The sequence below is a fragment of the Myiozetetes cayanensis genome, unplaced genomic scaffold, assembly GCF_022539395.1.
Source record: "Myiozetetes cayanensis isolate MyiCay16 unplaced genomic scaffold, myiCay2020 scf7, whole genome shotgun sequence".
In the NCBI taxonomy this organism is placed as follows: Eukaryota; Metazoa; Chordata; class Aves; order Passeriformes; family Tyrannidae; genus Myiozetetes; species Myiozetetes cayanensis.
Window position 1 is genome coordinate 10,100,659 of NW_026087964.1, and position 16,931 is coordinate 10,117,589.

Below are 16,931 nucleotides of genomic sequence, written 5' to 3' on the forward strand. Positions count from 1 at the left end.
ACTGGCAGCCGGAGGAGAGAGAAGAAAAGTTCGAAGAGGGGGGCTGTTTCTTCTCCCTTTCACTCTTCCCCTTCAGCAGGGAAAAGACTAAAAAATAAATCCCTTCTACCTGTGAAACTTTGTTGGGGTGAGGAGACCCCCGTGCTGCTCATGGAAGAGCCTACACTGAAGTAAGTGGATGCATAAGGAACTGGGACTTTATAAGAGACCTGAGATAAGGCAGAGTCCTGTTGAGGATTTATGATCCTGAGAGGGATGAGGCTTAAGCCAGAGTGAGAACGGCTCGGGTAAGCTTGGGATCCAAGTGAGGGATCCATGCTAGACCCGTGTTGGAAAGGTCTATGAAGGACTGTTCTCCCGTGGGGAGAGACCTCACAGGAAGCAGGGGTGGACTCATAAGCCATTATCCCCTTTGACCCTGTGGTGAAGATCCATGGTAGGCAAGTGTCCCCTTGCAAGCCCATGGAAGACCCTTCAGGGCCTGAGTAACCCCCCAGCCTCCAGTCTTAGCCCAGGAGGGGGGTAGGCCCAACCCTGGAGGCCGACACAGAAAAGAGAGAAAAAGAGAAAGAGTTCCAGCTACAACGAAAAGGAGTTGTCGTCCTGAGATAACAGAAAAGCTTTAGAGTGCTGTAGAGTTATTAAAAAGACCTGGAGCTCTGAGAATGGAGAAAGAGACTGTTTCTCCTCCTTGCACTGATATAAAGGGGAAAGAAGTATTTCTGTAAATACATAATACTTTTATTTAAGTAGAATTGTTGTAGATATAGTTCTTTAGTTTTATTTTGCTAGTAATAAATGTTCATATTATTTTCCCCAATCAAGTTTCTTTTGTCTGCATAAACGTTCTCTCTACTTATGGTAATTGTGTGTGGGGTGAGAGCAAATTGACCGAGAGCAAAACCATGACATCCATTAAGGGAGAACAGTTTGGACAAGTCCTTCAAAAAAACCATGTGCATGCAGTTATGTCTACCTTCACTGTGGACATATTTGTATAAAACTAGGTGGGTTGGTGAAGCACTCCCCATTTTAACTGAGACCAGCCAAGCACAGATACAGGTACAGCAGATCTGTGGGTTCTATATCCTTTTCACAGAACATAATAGTAGTTTCTAATATATTTGAATTCTTTTTTACTCAGAGATAATTTGGGGAGAAATAAAGCAAATGCAAGCAAGTCCATGACTTTCTGTTTTCCTGAGCTAATGCCAGGTTTCCCAAGCATTCATCAGTGCTATCTATTTAATACAGAACCATTGAGGAACTTGGATGCTTCAGCTTTTGGGCACTCTGTGCAGTTTCTTCCCCAAACAACTTATAATTGCAATTGTTGGTGATATTTCTGGTGATTTATGGAATGGACCAACTTCAGGAAAAAATAATCAGGAATTTTATCCTTATTCACAGGGACATTATGTTGCCTCAGAATTGCTGGGAATCCTGTAATAATTTCCACTTTGAGAATTCAGCAATTCTTGAAAAGCAAGATCTAATACATCTTCCATAACAGCAAGTTTCCCTGGTGAAAAAAATGCTGGCTTTGAGGTTATAAACAGACAACAACTTAATTTTTAAGTTATGATTATACAAATCCCAAACTTGTTAACTTGCAAAATGCACTAAGATGCTTATGACTCATAAGAAGTGGAAGATGATTCACCAGTTCTCAAGTATTTATAGTTTTGAATGCTCCACTGCTATGCTTTGGTAACTGTTACCTATTGAAGACCTATAACAAATCAAAATATACTATACAGTAGAGTAAATGAAATAACAAGAAATTCCGCATACGCTCAAATACAGACAAAAGAAGAACCTTACAACTCTTTTCAGTGATAGCACTGGGTTTTGTGCCAAACTGTGTAGGCTGATACTTGTTTATGTGCGATCATAAACATGCCTTTGTAGAACCCTACACTCAGCCATGATAATTAACACAGCTGAAATTACTGAAAATGTGTAAAAAAATATTGTAACCAAAATTCTCTCAGCACAAATGTTTGGTGATAGTAAGGCAACTGATATGCAAACTACGTTAACATTTCCCACAAGTTACTTTTGCCTGGCAGGAAACACTTGTGAATAAAGTTACAGAAGCAAATGTCAACCTTTTCACTTGAGTCAGCTGCAGACACCAGGGCTGACATAATGAAAGCAGAGTGCATTAAAAAAAGATCAGACAAGCTTGTCTGGATAAAATGAATGTCTAAGCAAGTTTTACAGCCCAAACAGGAGGTCATGAATACTACTCCCTACTTATATCCTGCCCCTAAATTATACTAAGAAAACTCTGTCAGATTTTCTTCATGTATCAGCTCTGTGAAGAAGTTTGCTCTATATGTTAATGTCAATAGTAGCCACACTTTCTTTCTGACGTATTTTGGATAAAGGTCTGAGTTAGACTGCATGACTAGATTCAGACTTAATGTGGCAAGCTATCACTGTTATTTCCATTTTAAGTATCAGGATGAAAATGTATAATCTCATTTATGTAACTTTATGACACAATGTGTAATATCTTGCATCCAGGAAATGGAGCAGAACAGCATGTTGAGCATTATAAATTGGGGTGTTTGTATTTTGATGTATATCCATCAGTCTACTCTATGAATTATACATTTACAAAAAAAAAACGGTTACTGTATTTAAGTAACTAAACTGGAATTTAGAGGCCTAGCATGAAGTTTGACCACAGAAGCAAAAGCCTTAAATAAATCTCTGCATTTGCCTGTATCTGTGTTAAAGCCGTGACAGGATAGGATCCTACACACCTTCTGTAGATACCAGGCTAGACATTACTCTTGGCAAAGGGTGGGATTGATTGTTAAGTTTCTAAGCTCAGTCTGAAGTATTTTGCAGTAATGCATCCTTAATCAACTTCAGTTGGAAGAGAAATTTTCTGTTTACTAAAGATGCTCACCATAGTTGATGCCTGCAAGACCAGCATGATTGAGACAGGGACTCATCTAGCCAGACGCTTTTGCCTCAGCAGTGCTTTGCAACAGCCCTTAGGGCAACACAAAAGCACCCCATTTCCTTATTCCTATTATGTCTCTTCAGTAAACTTTAGATATTGCGGAAGCAAAACTCCATCTGTTGGTGATTTAGCTGTTAAAAGCACTAAGTTTTGTCTTGTGTCATGTTCATGCTATAAAAGCTAGACTAGACCCCAACCTTGATCTATGACAGCTGTATTGCGGCTGGTGCTTTATTTTCTAATGATGGTATTTGAATGTCCTGATGCAGATCATCTTGAACAGATTGATTAAAAACATTACTCAAAACCAATGTTTTTTAATCCTCAGCAGCAGTGAAAATGTGCCTGTATGCCTCTGTCCATCAACAAATACCATGATCTGAGGTGCTGCTTGGCCAATCTCTCTTTTCTACTGCTAACTCTATCCTGGCTATTACAGGCCAAGATACAACTTTCAAATTCTGGTAATTCTTGAGCAACAGCTTGTCTGGGTGAGGGGAGAAAGAGGGGGGAAATTCCATGTTCTTGCACTCTTCTCTACTTACATCCTATTGGGGTTTACGAGTAGGTGAAGGTTGTTTCTGACCTAGTGTGAACAGTCTCCCATTTGACTGCATTAAAAGTCCTACTAAAAATCAGATTATAACATAACTTCCTAAGAACTCTTGAGATGCAAGTATTTGCCACCCCATTTTTTTCACTTGCTATGACTACTTTTCACTGAAACATATTTCTTCCTGTTCTAACCCCAGTAGAGCCACAGAGTTTCAGTGGAGATATCTTTCACTGTCCTTTGGAAATCATAGAGGAAATGTGTTGGGGATGAGAATACCTATGGAGACATCTGGAGTGCCCTTGTTTTAAGATGAGCCGTGCCCCAAGCAGGGAATCCCTCCTGTGTTAGGATCTATTAACATTAGAAGAAACACAGACCAATTCTAAGAGCTCTTTCCCGTGATATCCTGAAGGAGAATAAAATCATCTCACCTAAGAAGGCTGGCTTCCTTGACTTCTGAGTGATACTGCAAAGGATTTCCTATATTCTTTTATGGTCTAGTATGAAAATGTATTTTAACTTACTCCTGGTTTCACATGTCTTGTGTCTGTCAAAGGCTTTTAGTAACACCTTGGTGCATCACCTTATGGGAAATGCTTAAGGCTCAGTCTTCTCAATATAGTCACAGCTTTCTGTGAACATTATATAAAGACCAAATGTGGTGCCACAGATGGCAACATTGGATGTGGGATGCCTAATCTGAATAACATTCCTTTTTATTCTATGCTGGTTTCATGGAGGAGGGAAGGAACCTTTTCAGACATTTACTTGTCTCTCTTTACATTCACCCTGCTGCCTTGCTATAGAAAGACATTGCCAAATTGTTCTTTTTGTCCACAAGAATAAGAAAACAACTAAATTAAATAACCTCAATTACTAAAAATTGTTTAGGTATATTCTATCCTGCTTCAAAGAATGGCTTCAGCTTAGATAACATATTGCTGTAACATGCCTACGAGTAGTAAATCCATTCAGTCATCCATTCATTCTAGAGGACACCAAACTTCAGAAGCAAACTGAAATTAATGGACACCCTCATTAAAAAGTAGATTGTCTAGCCAGTCCTCTGAACTGAATCTATGTTCAGTACAATGGGTGGAATTCTCTACAATTAACCAAAAAAACATTCAGAAAGTTTATATTGTCTCCCTAGAGAGAAGCCAAGGCATCAAATATGCAATGCTACAACACAGGTATTTCATGAAGTAACTAGGAAATGCTGGTGTAAGCACTTTGGAATTTGCAGGCAAATTATATGGATGGAAGGAACATAAGGATACACGTGTTTCATTTTTTAATGTCTTGCTCAAGAGGAAGAGGGATGGAGCTGTAGATAAAGCATGCTACTAGCCAGGATATCAAGCGATCTGAGGCAATACAGAGCTATGAAATGATGGGATGTTATTCGCCTTTCCTCATGGACCACATCAACATTATTACTATATGCTGCTGCTCCCAGGAGACACATTAAAGGGAGACTTTCAAAATTTGTCACAGTTTCAGTATTTATCTCCTAAATATTACTTTGCTTCTCTGTGAAATACATCTATTTCAATCTATTCCTTTGGCATTCATCAGTGCAGCTCATCAATACCCCAGTATTCTTACTGAGGCTCAGTGTCTCATGACCACCATTAATTTAGGCATAATTATCACAGGTTGTACATGATTTTTTGTGGGCCTCTCCTATTTAATTTACAAGGACAAAAACTATATCTCTGTTACTCTTTACTGAAATCCTGGAGTTTAGCGTAAGTAAAATCTGGCTTCTTCTAGAAAGTACAATATATTAAAAAGATCAGGAAAATTAAGTCCTTTTTCTACCTTCTTCTCTTTCTTTCCTGAGTGGTACAAAAGGCATGCACACCTGACTTAACATTTAATGTTGTCAAATACATTAAATAAAAAGGGCATAAAGAGTCACTGGGATAGGTTGAGAGTGGGAAGAAATCCCCCATCCTTAGTGCTAGGAATGAAAAAATTTAGAGGACGTGAAATAATAACTTGAATAAATAAGTTGAATAGATAAGCTACAAAACCTTCCACTGAAAAATGAAATTCACATTGTTTTTCCTTTAAACAGCAGCAATGAAACATTTATGAAGATTACTGCAATAAAATTAAGCAGCATCTCTCGACCTGAGAAATTTGAAGGGAGAAGAGATATCAACACATCAGCATTTCCCGAAGCACAGCAGGTAGCCTAAACAGAAAAAGTATTAAAAACACTCCTCTTGAGAACAAAAAGTTACACATACTAGGAGCCAAAGCAGACACATCCACCTAATTATGTATGAACAGTGTGCTCTGAATAAGCCCCACAAACTGACAGCACAGATGACAGACCCTATTTATAGAATGGCTTTAATATCACGGAATCATCTCCATGTAATTTTCATTTGTTTTCACATAAGAGGTGTATTCTTCACTTATATCAGTGGTAAAATTATCACAATTATTTTTACATATATCTTAAACAGAGAAGCGTTTGTGCAGTATCACAAAGAAGAAACTGTTAACAGGTAGGGACTTCCATATTTCCTATTAATCAATGTCTCTTTAATTAAAAAAGAAATTAAAAATAGAAGCTTTAGCCAAAAATAGATTTGTAGAAATTCAAAAAGTTCAGAAGAAAATACTTATGACCTTTTAGAGTCCTTATGTCCTAGACTATAAGAAAATATACTTGATAGCTGGATTTAGTTTAACATTTTGTAGGTCATAAGCAGTTGCTCTGCCACAGGAAAGGATTTTTTTTCCAAAACCATTGTTTTGACATTTAAAAATGCTTGGCTTGTGTGTCCAGTATTGTGCAAATACAGTTAGTATAGAATATATGAGGATAAGGAAAAATTCTATGAACGAAAGAAAAGAGTACTTGCTTATTTGAACTTTCCATTCCTAAGACCTCTCCCATTGTTTCTTATTTATTGCAGTGCAAATAGAAATGCATTTCCTTTAGCAACTAATCATGTGTTCATCTACTAGAACTTTCAGGTTTGGTTTGCTCATTTAGTGTGTTTTTGTTTTTTTTTCCTAGTCAACTATTCCAGTTTGAAATTGGAAAGAAAAAATGTGCATGGATGATTTTTTTCTATTAACAGTTTCCTCTCCATTCAGTGCAGAGTGAAGGTCCCCAACCTACTCAGGAGCTCATGTGTTATGAAAGGATGCCTGTCTGTCCTCAGTGGGTGAGAGAGAAGAATTTAACACTGCATGGGACACCCTTTTCCAGCATGCTGGTTCACTTTTCCCCCATCTGGGTGGCTGCAAACCACACTGAATGCACCTACCTGTACTGTGCCTGAGCCTTCTCCAGCAACGCTGTCTGCTTACCAACAGGCATATGAAAAGACTCTCAAATGTGAATAAATTGCTACCAGGCAAAGTTGTTTTACCAGGTAAAATCATTTATGAGTTACCACTTAACATACTTTGGGCCTTGCTGGTTTTGCCTTCTTCCTCTTCACTCATACAAAGCACCTCAGGATATACCAACTTGTATGTTTCTCTTATGGAACTAAAACTAAAGAGCATCCTCTTAGAAAAAAACATCCCAAAGATGCAAAACTGGGTTTAGGATTAAAATTAGAAATAATATTTTCAATTGCTTTATCAAGTGTTACACTGAATCAATATAGTTATCTCTTTATATTTTAACCTGTATAAGGAAATAAAATCAGTAATTTAAATATCAAGCATGTTAATGGATTTTAAAACCCCACTTACAGAAAAAACAGCAGCCAGAGTCTCAACGGCACCAGTACTTAGCGTAACATAGGGAATTGTTTCATGACTGATCCCAGCTTCACTGAAGATGTTGTTTGTGTAGTACCAGATCTGTCTCAGAGAGAATAAAATGAGTTATTAATCATTATGGATTGAATTACAATATATTGGTATTCAATTCAACCACCTAATCTGTCCAGACTTGTTAAGCCTCTGAGCTCTCCCAAATGACCAAGGGCTGAACAAGCAAGGACAGCAAATGAGGGGAAGGTAAAAATTCCAGGAGGGTTAGTCACAAGGCTGCTGTCCTTCTGCTTGCAGAGCCAGGCAGAATTACAAACAGCTTTAACTTGATTTAGCTTAATTCACTTTAGGAGTAAATCAAAGAAACTCACTTTAAACTTGAACAAGAGGATACAAATAAGTTTCACGTAGCTGAGCCACACTGCTTAACCAGTAGGTTTGTGTGGCTTTATGGAATACTTTAATGGCACATAACAACAGAGAGAAACACAGCTTGCATAGCTTAGAGGAAGTCAGTCATGTTTGGTCAGTAAAACCATATCCAGGCAGAGAATAGTAGCAATATTCTAAAATAACAAGTCTGATAATCATCAAAGCCCCATTTACATCATAAATAAAGTTTGAAAACCATAGAATATTTATGTTTGACTCAAGGTGACAGCAAAGAACTAGCCAAAGATTTTGCCTGCCAAAAGCAGGCAAGGAGAGACTGCCTTGGAGAGCAAAAATATAATTGATTTACTAGAGAAAATGAAACACCTGATTATCAAATGAAAATAAAGTTCTAAATCACAGGTAATTTACCAGTGACAGCAAAACTGAAAGTCAGAGATGATGGCACTAAACATAAAAGTAGCAGTGATATTTTTTCCCATATGCTGTCCATGGGACACACCCTAACAGGATTAAACAAAAGGTTTGTCTGAGGAATGGGAGTGTTATGATCACATGAGGAAAATCCTACTGCCTGCTGGCATATTATGCACATGCTACATCTGTTCATCAAGATACTAACGCAGGAGTTAGGGTTAGAAGAAAATCCAACTCATCTTACATAAAATCAAAGTAAAATAAACCACCAGGGACTGATAAGTCACCTTATCACCTTACAGATAAGGAGAAGCTGACTGAAGACTTTTATGCCTACTGCTGACACACCAACCCCCACCAGACCAGTGATGAGAAATAATAGCAGCAAACTTCTCTATAAAGTCATCTGCCTTCATGTATCACATGCTGGTGTCGACTGGACTGCTGACACAGAGCACAGACTGAAGCAAAACCGAGGATCAGCTCCCAGTTCCCTCTGAAATGTTAATGCCCACTGATAATTTTTTGGGGACAGTTGTCAGTACTCTGGCAACACATTCACTTTGCATACACCTATATGATATATGAGGACAATAAGGTAGCATAAAAACCGCAATAAAAATAATTTTTTTATTCATTCTACCAGTTACAAGAGTCATTTCATGCAATAAAGTTAGAAATCACGTAACTTAGGTGTTTCATTATTGATATAATTTTTGTATAGCAGCTAGAACTTCTAAAAATGATAGAGATATTGTAGGTTTTCACACCTTAGAAGAGAGGCAGAAGGCCAAAGAGCCATTTAAGCAGTCAACTCCTGAATGCAATTTGCCAAAACACAGCAACTAGAGCCCAAGGTGTTTTACAAACCGTTTTATGGAACAGCATGACTGACCACTGATGGTAAGATTAAAAAACTGGCAGAGCAAAGACAGGATGAGATTCACTGACTTACTATTCTCTCTAACAGCACAAATATAAAATTACCATTCTCTCTAACAGCACAAAAATATATTAGGAGAAAAATTACCAAAATGGACACATTTCAAAACTAAAAAGTGAATATTTTTCAGCTTGTGTACCATTGAACAGGGAAATACATTGGCAAACTTGCTAGGCATACCTACTAGGCTAATGTTGACTGTTCTACTTTCAATTAAGTTATTTTTCTAACATGCCTTTTGTTAGCTAATGATTTCATTAGCTAACAAAATTACCTAATGATCAAGTTAAAAGTTTTGGAGTGAAAGAGCTGTTGAAAATGGGGAAAAAGGTTCAGAAACTAGATGGGCAACAACAGAGACACAGTGTGGCACACTGCATACTCACCCCTTCCTACCCTACCCTTCTCCATACCAACTGTGAAGAGCACACTATGGTACATCTTTTGCATAGTGAAAACATGCATTGCTACACAGATCCATCCCCAGCATAATTTCTTTCCACTTGAAATACAGCCCTCTGCCTTAAGAGATCCCACTTTTGCAATGACTCCCTTAAAGTAATATGCAGTTCTTGATATGAAAATGATAAACTTCACCAGTGAAAACTTCACTATAGTTTTGTGTCTTCTTTAGAACTGAGATAAAATGGTAGAAGATAAGTGAATTGATTATGACTTACATGTATCAGATAAATGATGAAAAGAGATGAAAAGAGACTAATACAAAATAATTTATTTATGTCAACGTAGGTCCGACTGTCTGGTGTTTTGTTAGAATTGAAAACATTGTTATGATCAGAACTTCACTGCGGTTTCTGTTCCATGTGGAAACTGACAAATGTACTGTTCTTAAGCAAAACAAACTTTTATTTAAAGCAAAAGCCTTAAAAGGAAGCAAATGTTCTCAGATACCAGCAGGATGATTACAGAAGTCTGCCAGTTGGCAATTTCCCTGGAGAACGACCCGAGATTCTCACCCGAAAGAATTCTAACTTTCCCATATGCCCTGTCCAGATGGTAGTTGTGAAAAAGACCAGACTGACTATCAGGGCACTACAGACAAAGCAAATGATGGGATTGATGAGTGAGAAGGGGTGTTCACTGCCAGTTAAACCTGGCTGATGCTGGCTCACACCCAGCAGGTTAGTTCAGATGCACTCAGGCAAACCAAGATCCAGATTCTGCAATATTTGTCACACTTGGGCCTGTCCTTTAACCTTTGAGTTTCGGGTGACTTGAGCAAGATCAGCCAGGAAACCCAAGCAAGAGAGACAAGCTGTTGAAGCCTGTTCTCTTAATTGACTGGTCCAGCTATTTCTCTTGACCTCTCTTAATTTGTTTGGTTTTACTATTAACTATTACTAACAACTATTTTATGTTTAGTGGCGTTGCACAGGAGGAGAAACAAAGTAATAATAAAAAAGGTAAGACTTGAAATAGCCTACTCAGTACACAAGTTTCAGTTTTTCTGAGGCATATTTTCAGAAAGTGGCCACCCAGTGCCACTTTTAAACACGTGGAATCTCTTTCAAACTGGATATGTTTCACCATTCTCCCATGCCCCCACTCAAGCTATGAGAGTGTGGCTTTGTTCTACCACAGAATACTGAACAATTTCTGTCATCTATTAAGTATTCTTGAAGTCACAAAACTCTTCTATTTCCTCTGAAAATTTAGCTGCTCCATTATTTGAACAGTCTGTTTCTTACTATGTGTCATTTTATTTCACTTATTCATTGATAAGTCTTAAAAAGACTGAATGACAAGGTAATTCTGTTTCTTTTCTCAAAAAAAGTATCCACAATTAGGAATAAAATGGCCTGTCATTAGCTCTGAAAGCCTACCATTAGAAGAAACCACCACCTATACAATTGCTATTGTAGTCCACTCCACAAAATGAAAAAATCTTCTAATTCCCTTCTAGCCTTTTGTAAAAAAACTTTTAGACACCAGAGTTCTAATTGCATGAATCTTTTAAGTGATCTTGGACAAATTGCATTATATTTGGAGTATTAAGACTATGAGATATAGCTATATACCTGAGATAAGCCTAAACTAATGTTTATAGATACAAAAGCATATACACACATTAGCCCTGGGGAAAAAAATAGCTGCAGAGCCACAGTGAGAGGTCCTTGCAGCAGCAATAGTATTGCCTTTCATGCACAAGCAAGTAGCATATTTGAACTATGACAAAAAACCTTTCTCTTTGAGGTGCTTTATGAGAACCTGCTGCAGCAAGGATAGCTCTGGCTGGATATAAAGAAAACATTTTTCACCGTCTAAATGGTGTAAACACCTGGTACAGGTTGCTCAGGGAGGTTGTGGACTCTTCACCTGGAACATGTTTAAAACTTAACTGCACAAAGAGTTGAGCCAATGTTGAAGTCAGTCCTGCCCAGAGCAAGGGCTTGGACCAGATGAAGGGATCTTCCAAAGTAAACTGTCCTGTGACCCTTGCATAACTGGTGCAATATGCTCAGACAGATGGAAAAGGAGACTTCTCATATCCATTAGCCTCTGACAGATTAATGGTCAGTAGGATTCACTACTGACTGTTTAATGTCTTTTTCCTCTCTTGCTCCACTTTCCAAGACGGGAACAACTACAAAATCAAACCTGCAGTGCAACCTCTTAAAATCGCTTACAGGAACTTTTGCTGACTTCTGTAAGTACAGAACTGAACCAATCCAAGCTGAAATGTCTACTGGAAAGACTATGAATAAACATGGGACATATTAGACCTGAACCAATCCAAGCTGAAATGTCTACTGGAAAGACTATGAATAAACATGGGACATATTAGACCAGAAACACAGAATTTGAGTATCAGAAGTGAAAGCTGTGTACTCTTTCTTTGCTGTGCTACCTTTTCATGTATTCCTTCTAAGTTAACACAATATGGCTTCCCTCATGCTTTTTTGATCAAAAAAAAAAGAAAAAAATCGGAAAACCTAATAGTAATTAAAAAAATCTAAATACAGATTTCTGTGGACTTTCCCACATGCTACAGTCACAGAATCACTACTAGTAAGAAACAGCCAATAAATGAAAGCCAGAGGTTGCTGAATGGTACAGCCCAAACCTTGTATTAAAGGAAAGAAGCACCCCAGGAGATGCCATGGCCTGAAGGACACTTACAGCATTTAGCCCACAGAGCTGGTAGCAGCCCATGGTGACGACCACAGTAGCGACCTGCCATCGCACAGCGCGGGTTCTCAGGAGCTGAAGTATCGACACTAACTTGGTGTTTCTTTGGACTCGAGACTCTGCCAAAACTTCTTCTATTTCACGAGACACGTCATCTTTCCCAAGGAATCTCTGAAATGCTACAAAGAGAGGAATATACTTTAGGCCAGAGACTTGGCGCTGTGTGCATTTATAACAGGCTTGTTTCTTCGAAATGGAAGTGTGTGACACAAACAGGAGACATACATGGGCTGCAACCTAATTATTCTTCTGCCAACAATATCATTGTGCTCTGGGCATGATCTGGCTCATCCCTGTTATTGGTCTTGGAAACTGCAATAAGCATATAAATATCTCTCATATTATTTCATATATAATACAGCTTAAGGTCCAGTACAGAGTGAAAGCCCTGTGTAACTTGGAAAAACATTAATACCAAAGCAGCTTCAAACATTATTTGACTTGGCTACTTTTGCTGCCTAACTATATTGCTGACTTCACTGCTGGAGAGAGACCAGGTAGAGAAGTAGTAAGATGTAAAAACATATGAAAATCTAGTAAACCAAGAAAAGGCAGATCAATTTGAAAGAAATAGCTATTATTCTTCATATTGCCTCTTGTTTCTGCTAGCATATAGACAAGAATTCAAGATGTCAAGATGATTAATATTAGAAAGAATTACCCAGAGCAGTTCAAGACTTTGTATTTGTCAATGCTGGAGACACAGGAGCAAATTTACATGGCAAACCTAAGCAACCAATCAACCCTCATCTCCCCAGAAACATATGGTTTAGTGTTGCACATCAATGACTTATTGAGATAGCCTTCCACTGTGAAAAATAAAAGCTTTCCATCTCACACCTCCTCCAAGAGGTACCACAAACAGATACCTCCTAATGGATGTGGTGTATCTCCACCAGCTTTGTTTTACAGATACTGTATATGATGATATTTTGTCTCAATCTCATCAACATACCCCCAGGGTTGGCTTTTTAAGAGGTGTTTAAAATACTCATCATCTCAGAATGATTGTAGAGAAACAATTATGTTACACATACCCCTGCAACAAGGCTTTGCAACCCAGTAGGATGCTAACTCTCAAAACAATCCCTTACACAGCAGGTCATTTAAAATTGTTTTTTTATTGAATGAATAAGTTAATTTAGTTCTCCTAAGAACCAAATGATTTTTTTTTTATCCACAGCTTTGCATAACACTGTATATAAAAAAAGTAAGTTCATATCCTTTTGGATCACAAAAAGCACTTGGATGGTGGAGAAAGCCAGAGAAACTGACTAGTCAAGGTTAAAATGTCCAGACTCTTTTTATGGTTTGAAGTCACAAAATTTTAACTAGAGCATCCCTCTCTGTCACTTTGCTGAATGCACAACAGTGCACATTCTGCCTGGCCTCCCGTCTGGTGGCACAGGGAACTAACTTGTGCTCTGGGCCAAGATTTTCTAAGACACTTAGCACTTCTAATGCATTTTAATGGGCCCTATGTGACTGCTTAACAAGAAGGGTGTTTTGTTGGCTTTTTTTTTTTTTTAGGGATGAACCACCTCTGGGTGTTGAGTCAATTCATAACATTCATATACTGTGATAACCAGTTTCTCTCTGGTGAGAGAGAGGTCAGAATTTTTAAATCCCTCAGAAACAGCACAAGATTTATCTTTGCACACAGGCTGTACAATCAGAAATGAGTTAACAAATTTGGATCTCAGAACCCGGACTTTAAGCTGCAGTTTTGTCCTTGTGGCACTGCCTGTTTTTTAATAAATAACATGCTAAGCACTCATTAAAATGAGTGTGATGTATTTAAAGACAGTGTAAAAGTAGAACAATGTGTGTCTATGGTATGATAAAATAAATGTCTTGTGCTTAAATTACACTTTCCTCAGTACTATTAGACCACTGATTGAGAAAAATTCAAGTAAAGATGAGAGCAACCAGACATATATCACCATACTCTTCTTTGAAAAGATTCTCTCAGATTTTTAAGCGTCTGGTTTATCAGTGTAAATTAGGTCAGTGCACAATTTTATTTTTCCTGTCTTTAGAATTCTCAGCATTACTTTAGGGCATACAAGTCAAAAATATAGGTGCAGTCAAGTAAAAAGAAAGCAATCTGTCTTTTCTGCATAAGGGAGCTTGCTGTATTTCTAGAGGGACCAGGAAGCAAAAAACTGGAATTTCCAAAATAACCAAGTACAAGGCAGGAAAAAGGTAGACACCTGATTTCTTTTTCTTCCCTCTGTGGCATTAAGTCAAGAGATGTAAATGTCACTAGGCAACTTTGATGGATACTTAAAATTCACAGAATCAATCAGAACATGACAAGTTGGAAGGGACCCAAAGGATCATTGAATCCAGCTCCTGGTCTGGCTCCAGGACCATCCCCAATAGCATACCATGTGCCCGAGAGTATCATCCAAACAATTCTTGAACTCTCTCAGGCTTGGTGCTGAGACTACTTCCCTGGGGAGCCTGTTCCAGTGTCCAACCACCCTCTGGGGGAAGAACCTTTCTCTAACATCTAACGTGAACCTCCCCTGACACAGCTTCAGGTCATTCCCTTGGATCCTGTCACTGATCACCACAGAGAAGAGATCAGTGCCTGCCCTTCCTCTTCTCCTCATGAGGAAGTTGTAGATCACAATGAGTCTCCCCTCAGTTTCCTCCAGGCTGAACAGACCAAGTGCCCTCAGCCGTTCCTCATACGGTTTCCCCTCAAGGCCCTTCATCATCCTCATTACCTTCCTTTGGACACTCTCTCATGGCTTAATATCTTATATTGCGGTGTCCAAAACTGCCACAATATTAAAGGTGAGGCCACCCCAGTGCAGAGCAGAGTGGGACAATCCCCTCCCTTGCACTGGCTGGTGATGCTTTGCCTGATGCCACTCAGGACACAGTTGGCCCTCCTGGCTGCCAGGGCACTGCTGACTCATATTCAACTTGCCATCAACCAGGACCCCCAGGTCCCTTTCCATGGCACTGCTTTCCAGCATCTCATTCCTCAGTCTATACGTACATCTGGGGTTGCCCCATTCTTAGTGCAGAATCTGGCACTTTCCCTTGTGGAACTTCATATGGTTGGTGATTTCCCAATCCTCTCATTTGTTGAGGTCTCTCTGTGGGGCCTCCCTGATTTTGAGGGAGTCAATAGCTCCTCCCAGTTTTGTGTCATCTGCAGACTTGCTTAATAGCCCTTGGAGTCCTGCCTTCAAGTAATTTAGGAAGATGTTGAAGAGCACAGGGCCCAAGCTGGAGCCCTGTGGAACCCCACTAGTGACAGGTCCCCAGTCTGGTGCCACCCCATTCACTGTTACCCTCTGTGCTCAAGCCACAAGCCAATTGGTCACCCACCACATGATGTGTTTATCCAGCTGTGTGCTGGACACTTTGTCCTGAAGGATTCTGTAAGAGACAGTATTGAAAACTCTGCTGAAATTACCAACAAGTCAAGAAATGTTAAGAAAATGCTATGCTATACATACATAGTTTTGAGTAGACGGTACCCAATCTTCTTGGAAAAACATTATCCTGCTCTATCTTTAATTTTCCTCCATTACCAGTTTTTCAGTACCACAAGAATCACAATTTTATACATAATTAATGTGGAAATAAATTCTGCATTAGCAGGGAGATCGGAAAACTCAAAGGTCTTTCAATGTATGATGTTCAATTTATTCATTTTACATTCTAAACCCCTGCATTACTGTCACTGAGAAGCACAGCAGTCGTTCCTCTCCTTGCTGCAATGACTCATTTCCCTCTGTGACTGTCTGCATCTCTCCATAGAGAAGTCTAATTTTCATGTAGCACTTAAAGCCATCTAAGGAGTTGCAGTTCTAGCAACTTTTAGACCTTTCCCAGATTTCTATTTCATTCCCTTTGATCAGAAGGTCTTGGAATGTTGTCTTTACAAAGAGCAAAACAAGTGGATGGTTCCAGACAAGGGGAAAGGAGCTAGGAAACCCTTCCATTTACACCACCAGGTTTTTTTCATCTCAGCTAAGTGAAGGTGAAGCATTTGAAAGCTTTTCAAAGATCTGAACTAAATCAGTCAGTATTCTTTTTCCACTGCAATACTTCCAGGATTGTGCAAAAAAGCAGTTATCCTACAGGCAGAATTGGCATTTAAAATTTGAGAAGGAATTTTAGTAGATCAAAATACTACTGCATTTTTTTTTACAGAATAGACCCAGCCTCAGGCAACAGGAGGCAGAAAAAGAGAGAAGTGGTCATAGGTAGTTTGGGCTTATGCCTTTAAAACAACAACAACAAAAATAATAAGCTGCATGGGTATTATTGTCATCTGTTTCCCATGGACACATTCACTTTCACTTCCCTGATGATTAAGTATATCAAGCGCAGTGTCACACTGTTATACACAGTGCAGCGCAAAGTTTGTCTGCGTTCTGCTTAAACAGCATCTTCTTTGGGCCACTGTTGGAGACAGAATATTGGGCTGGGTGGACCCAGTCAGGCATCTCCTACTAAAGCTGGCTGCTCTTCTGAGCAGCAGTAGACATATGCGGTGCCTTGTAAAAGCGAACCCAACTTCAATGCTTTTGAATTGATTGAGGTAGAAATTCCATGTCATAACTCCATGTCAACACAAAAATAATTGATAAAATGAAAAACCAGTTATTTTCATATATGACTAATTTTATTACAGTACCAGATAGCCAGAA

General features: G+C 38.9%; 1 protein-coding gene across 2 annotated transcripts in view; it reads right to left on the reverse strand.

The window, feature by feature from the left end:
* The window catches only part of SLC2A9 (solute carrier family 2 member 9), an 88,704-nt gene that overhangs the window by 34,545 nt on the left and 37,228 nt on the right, over positions 1-16,931 (reverse strand). For both annotated transcript variants that reach the window (XM_050338514.1, XM_050338513.1), the window contains exons 7-8: positions 12,184-12,371; positions 7,266-7,376 (exon numbers count right to left, since the gene is read on the reverse strand). In XM_050338514.1, the coding sequence (XP_050194471.1) occupies positions 7,266-7,376; positions 12,184-12,371 (299 nt within the window). The remainder of the gene's footprint in view (positions 1-7,265; positions 7,377-12,183; positions 12,372-16,931) is intronic.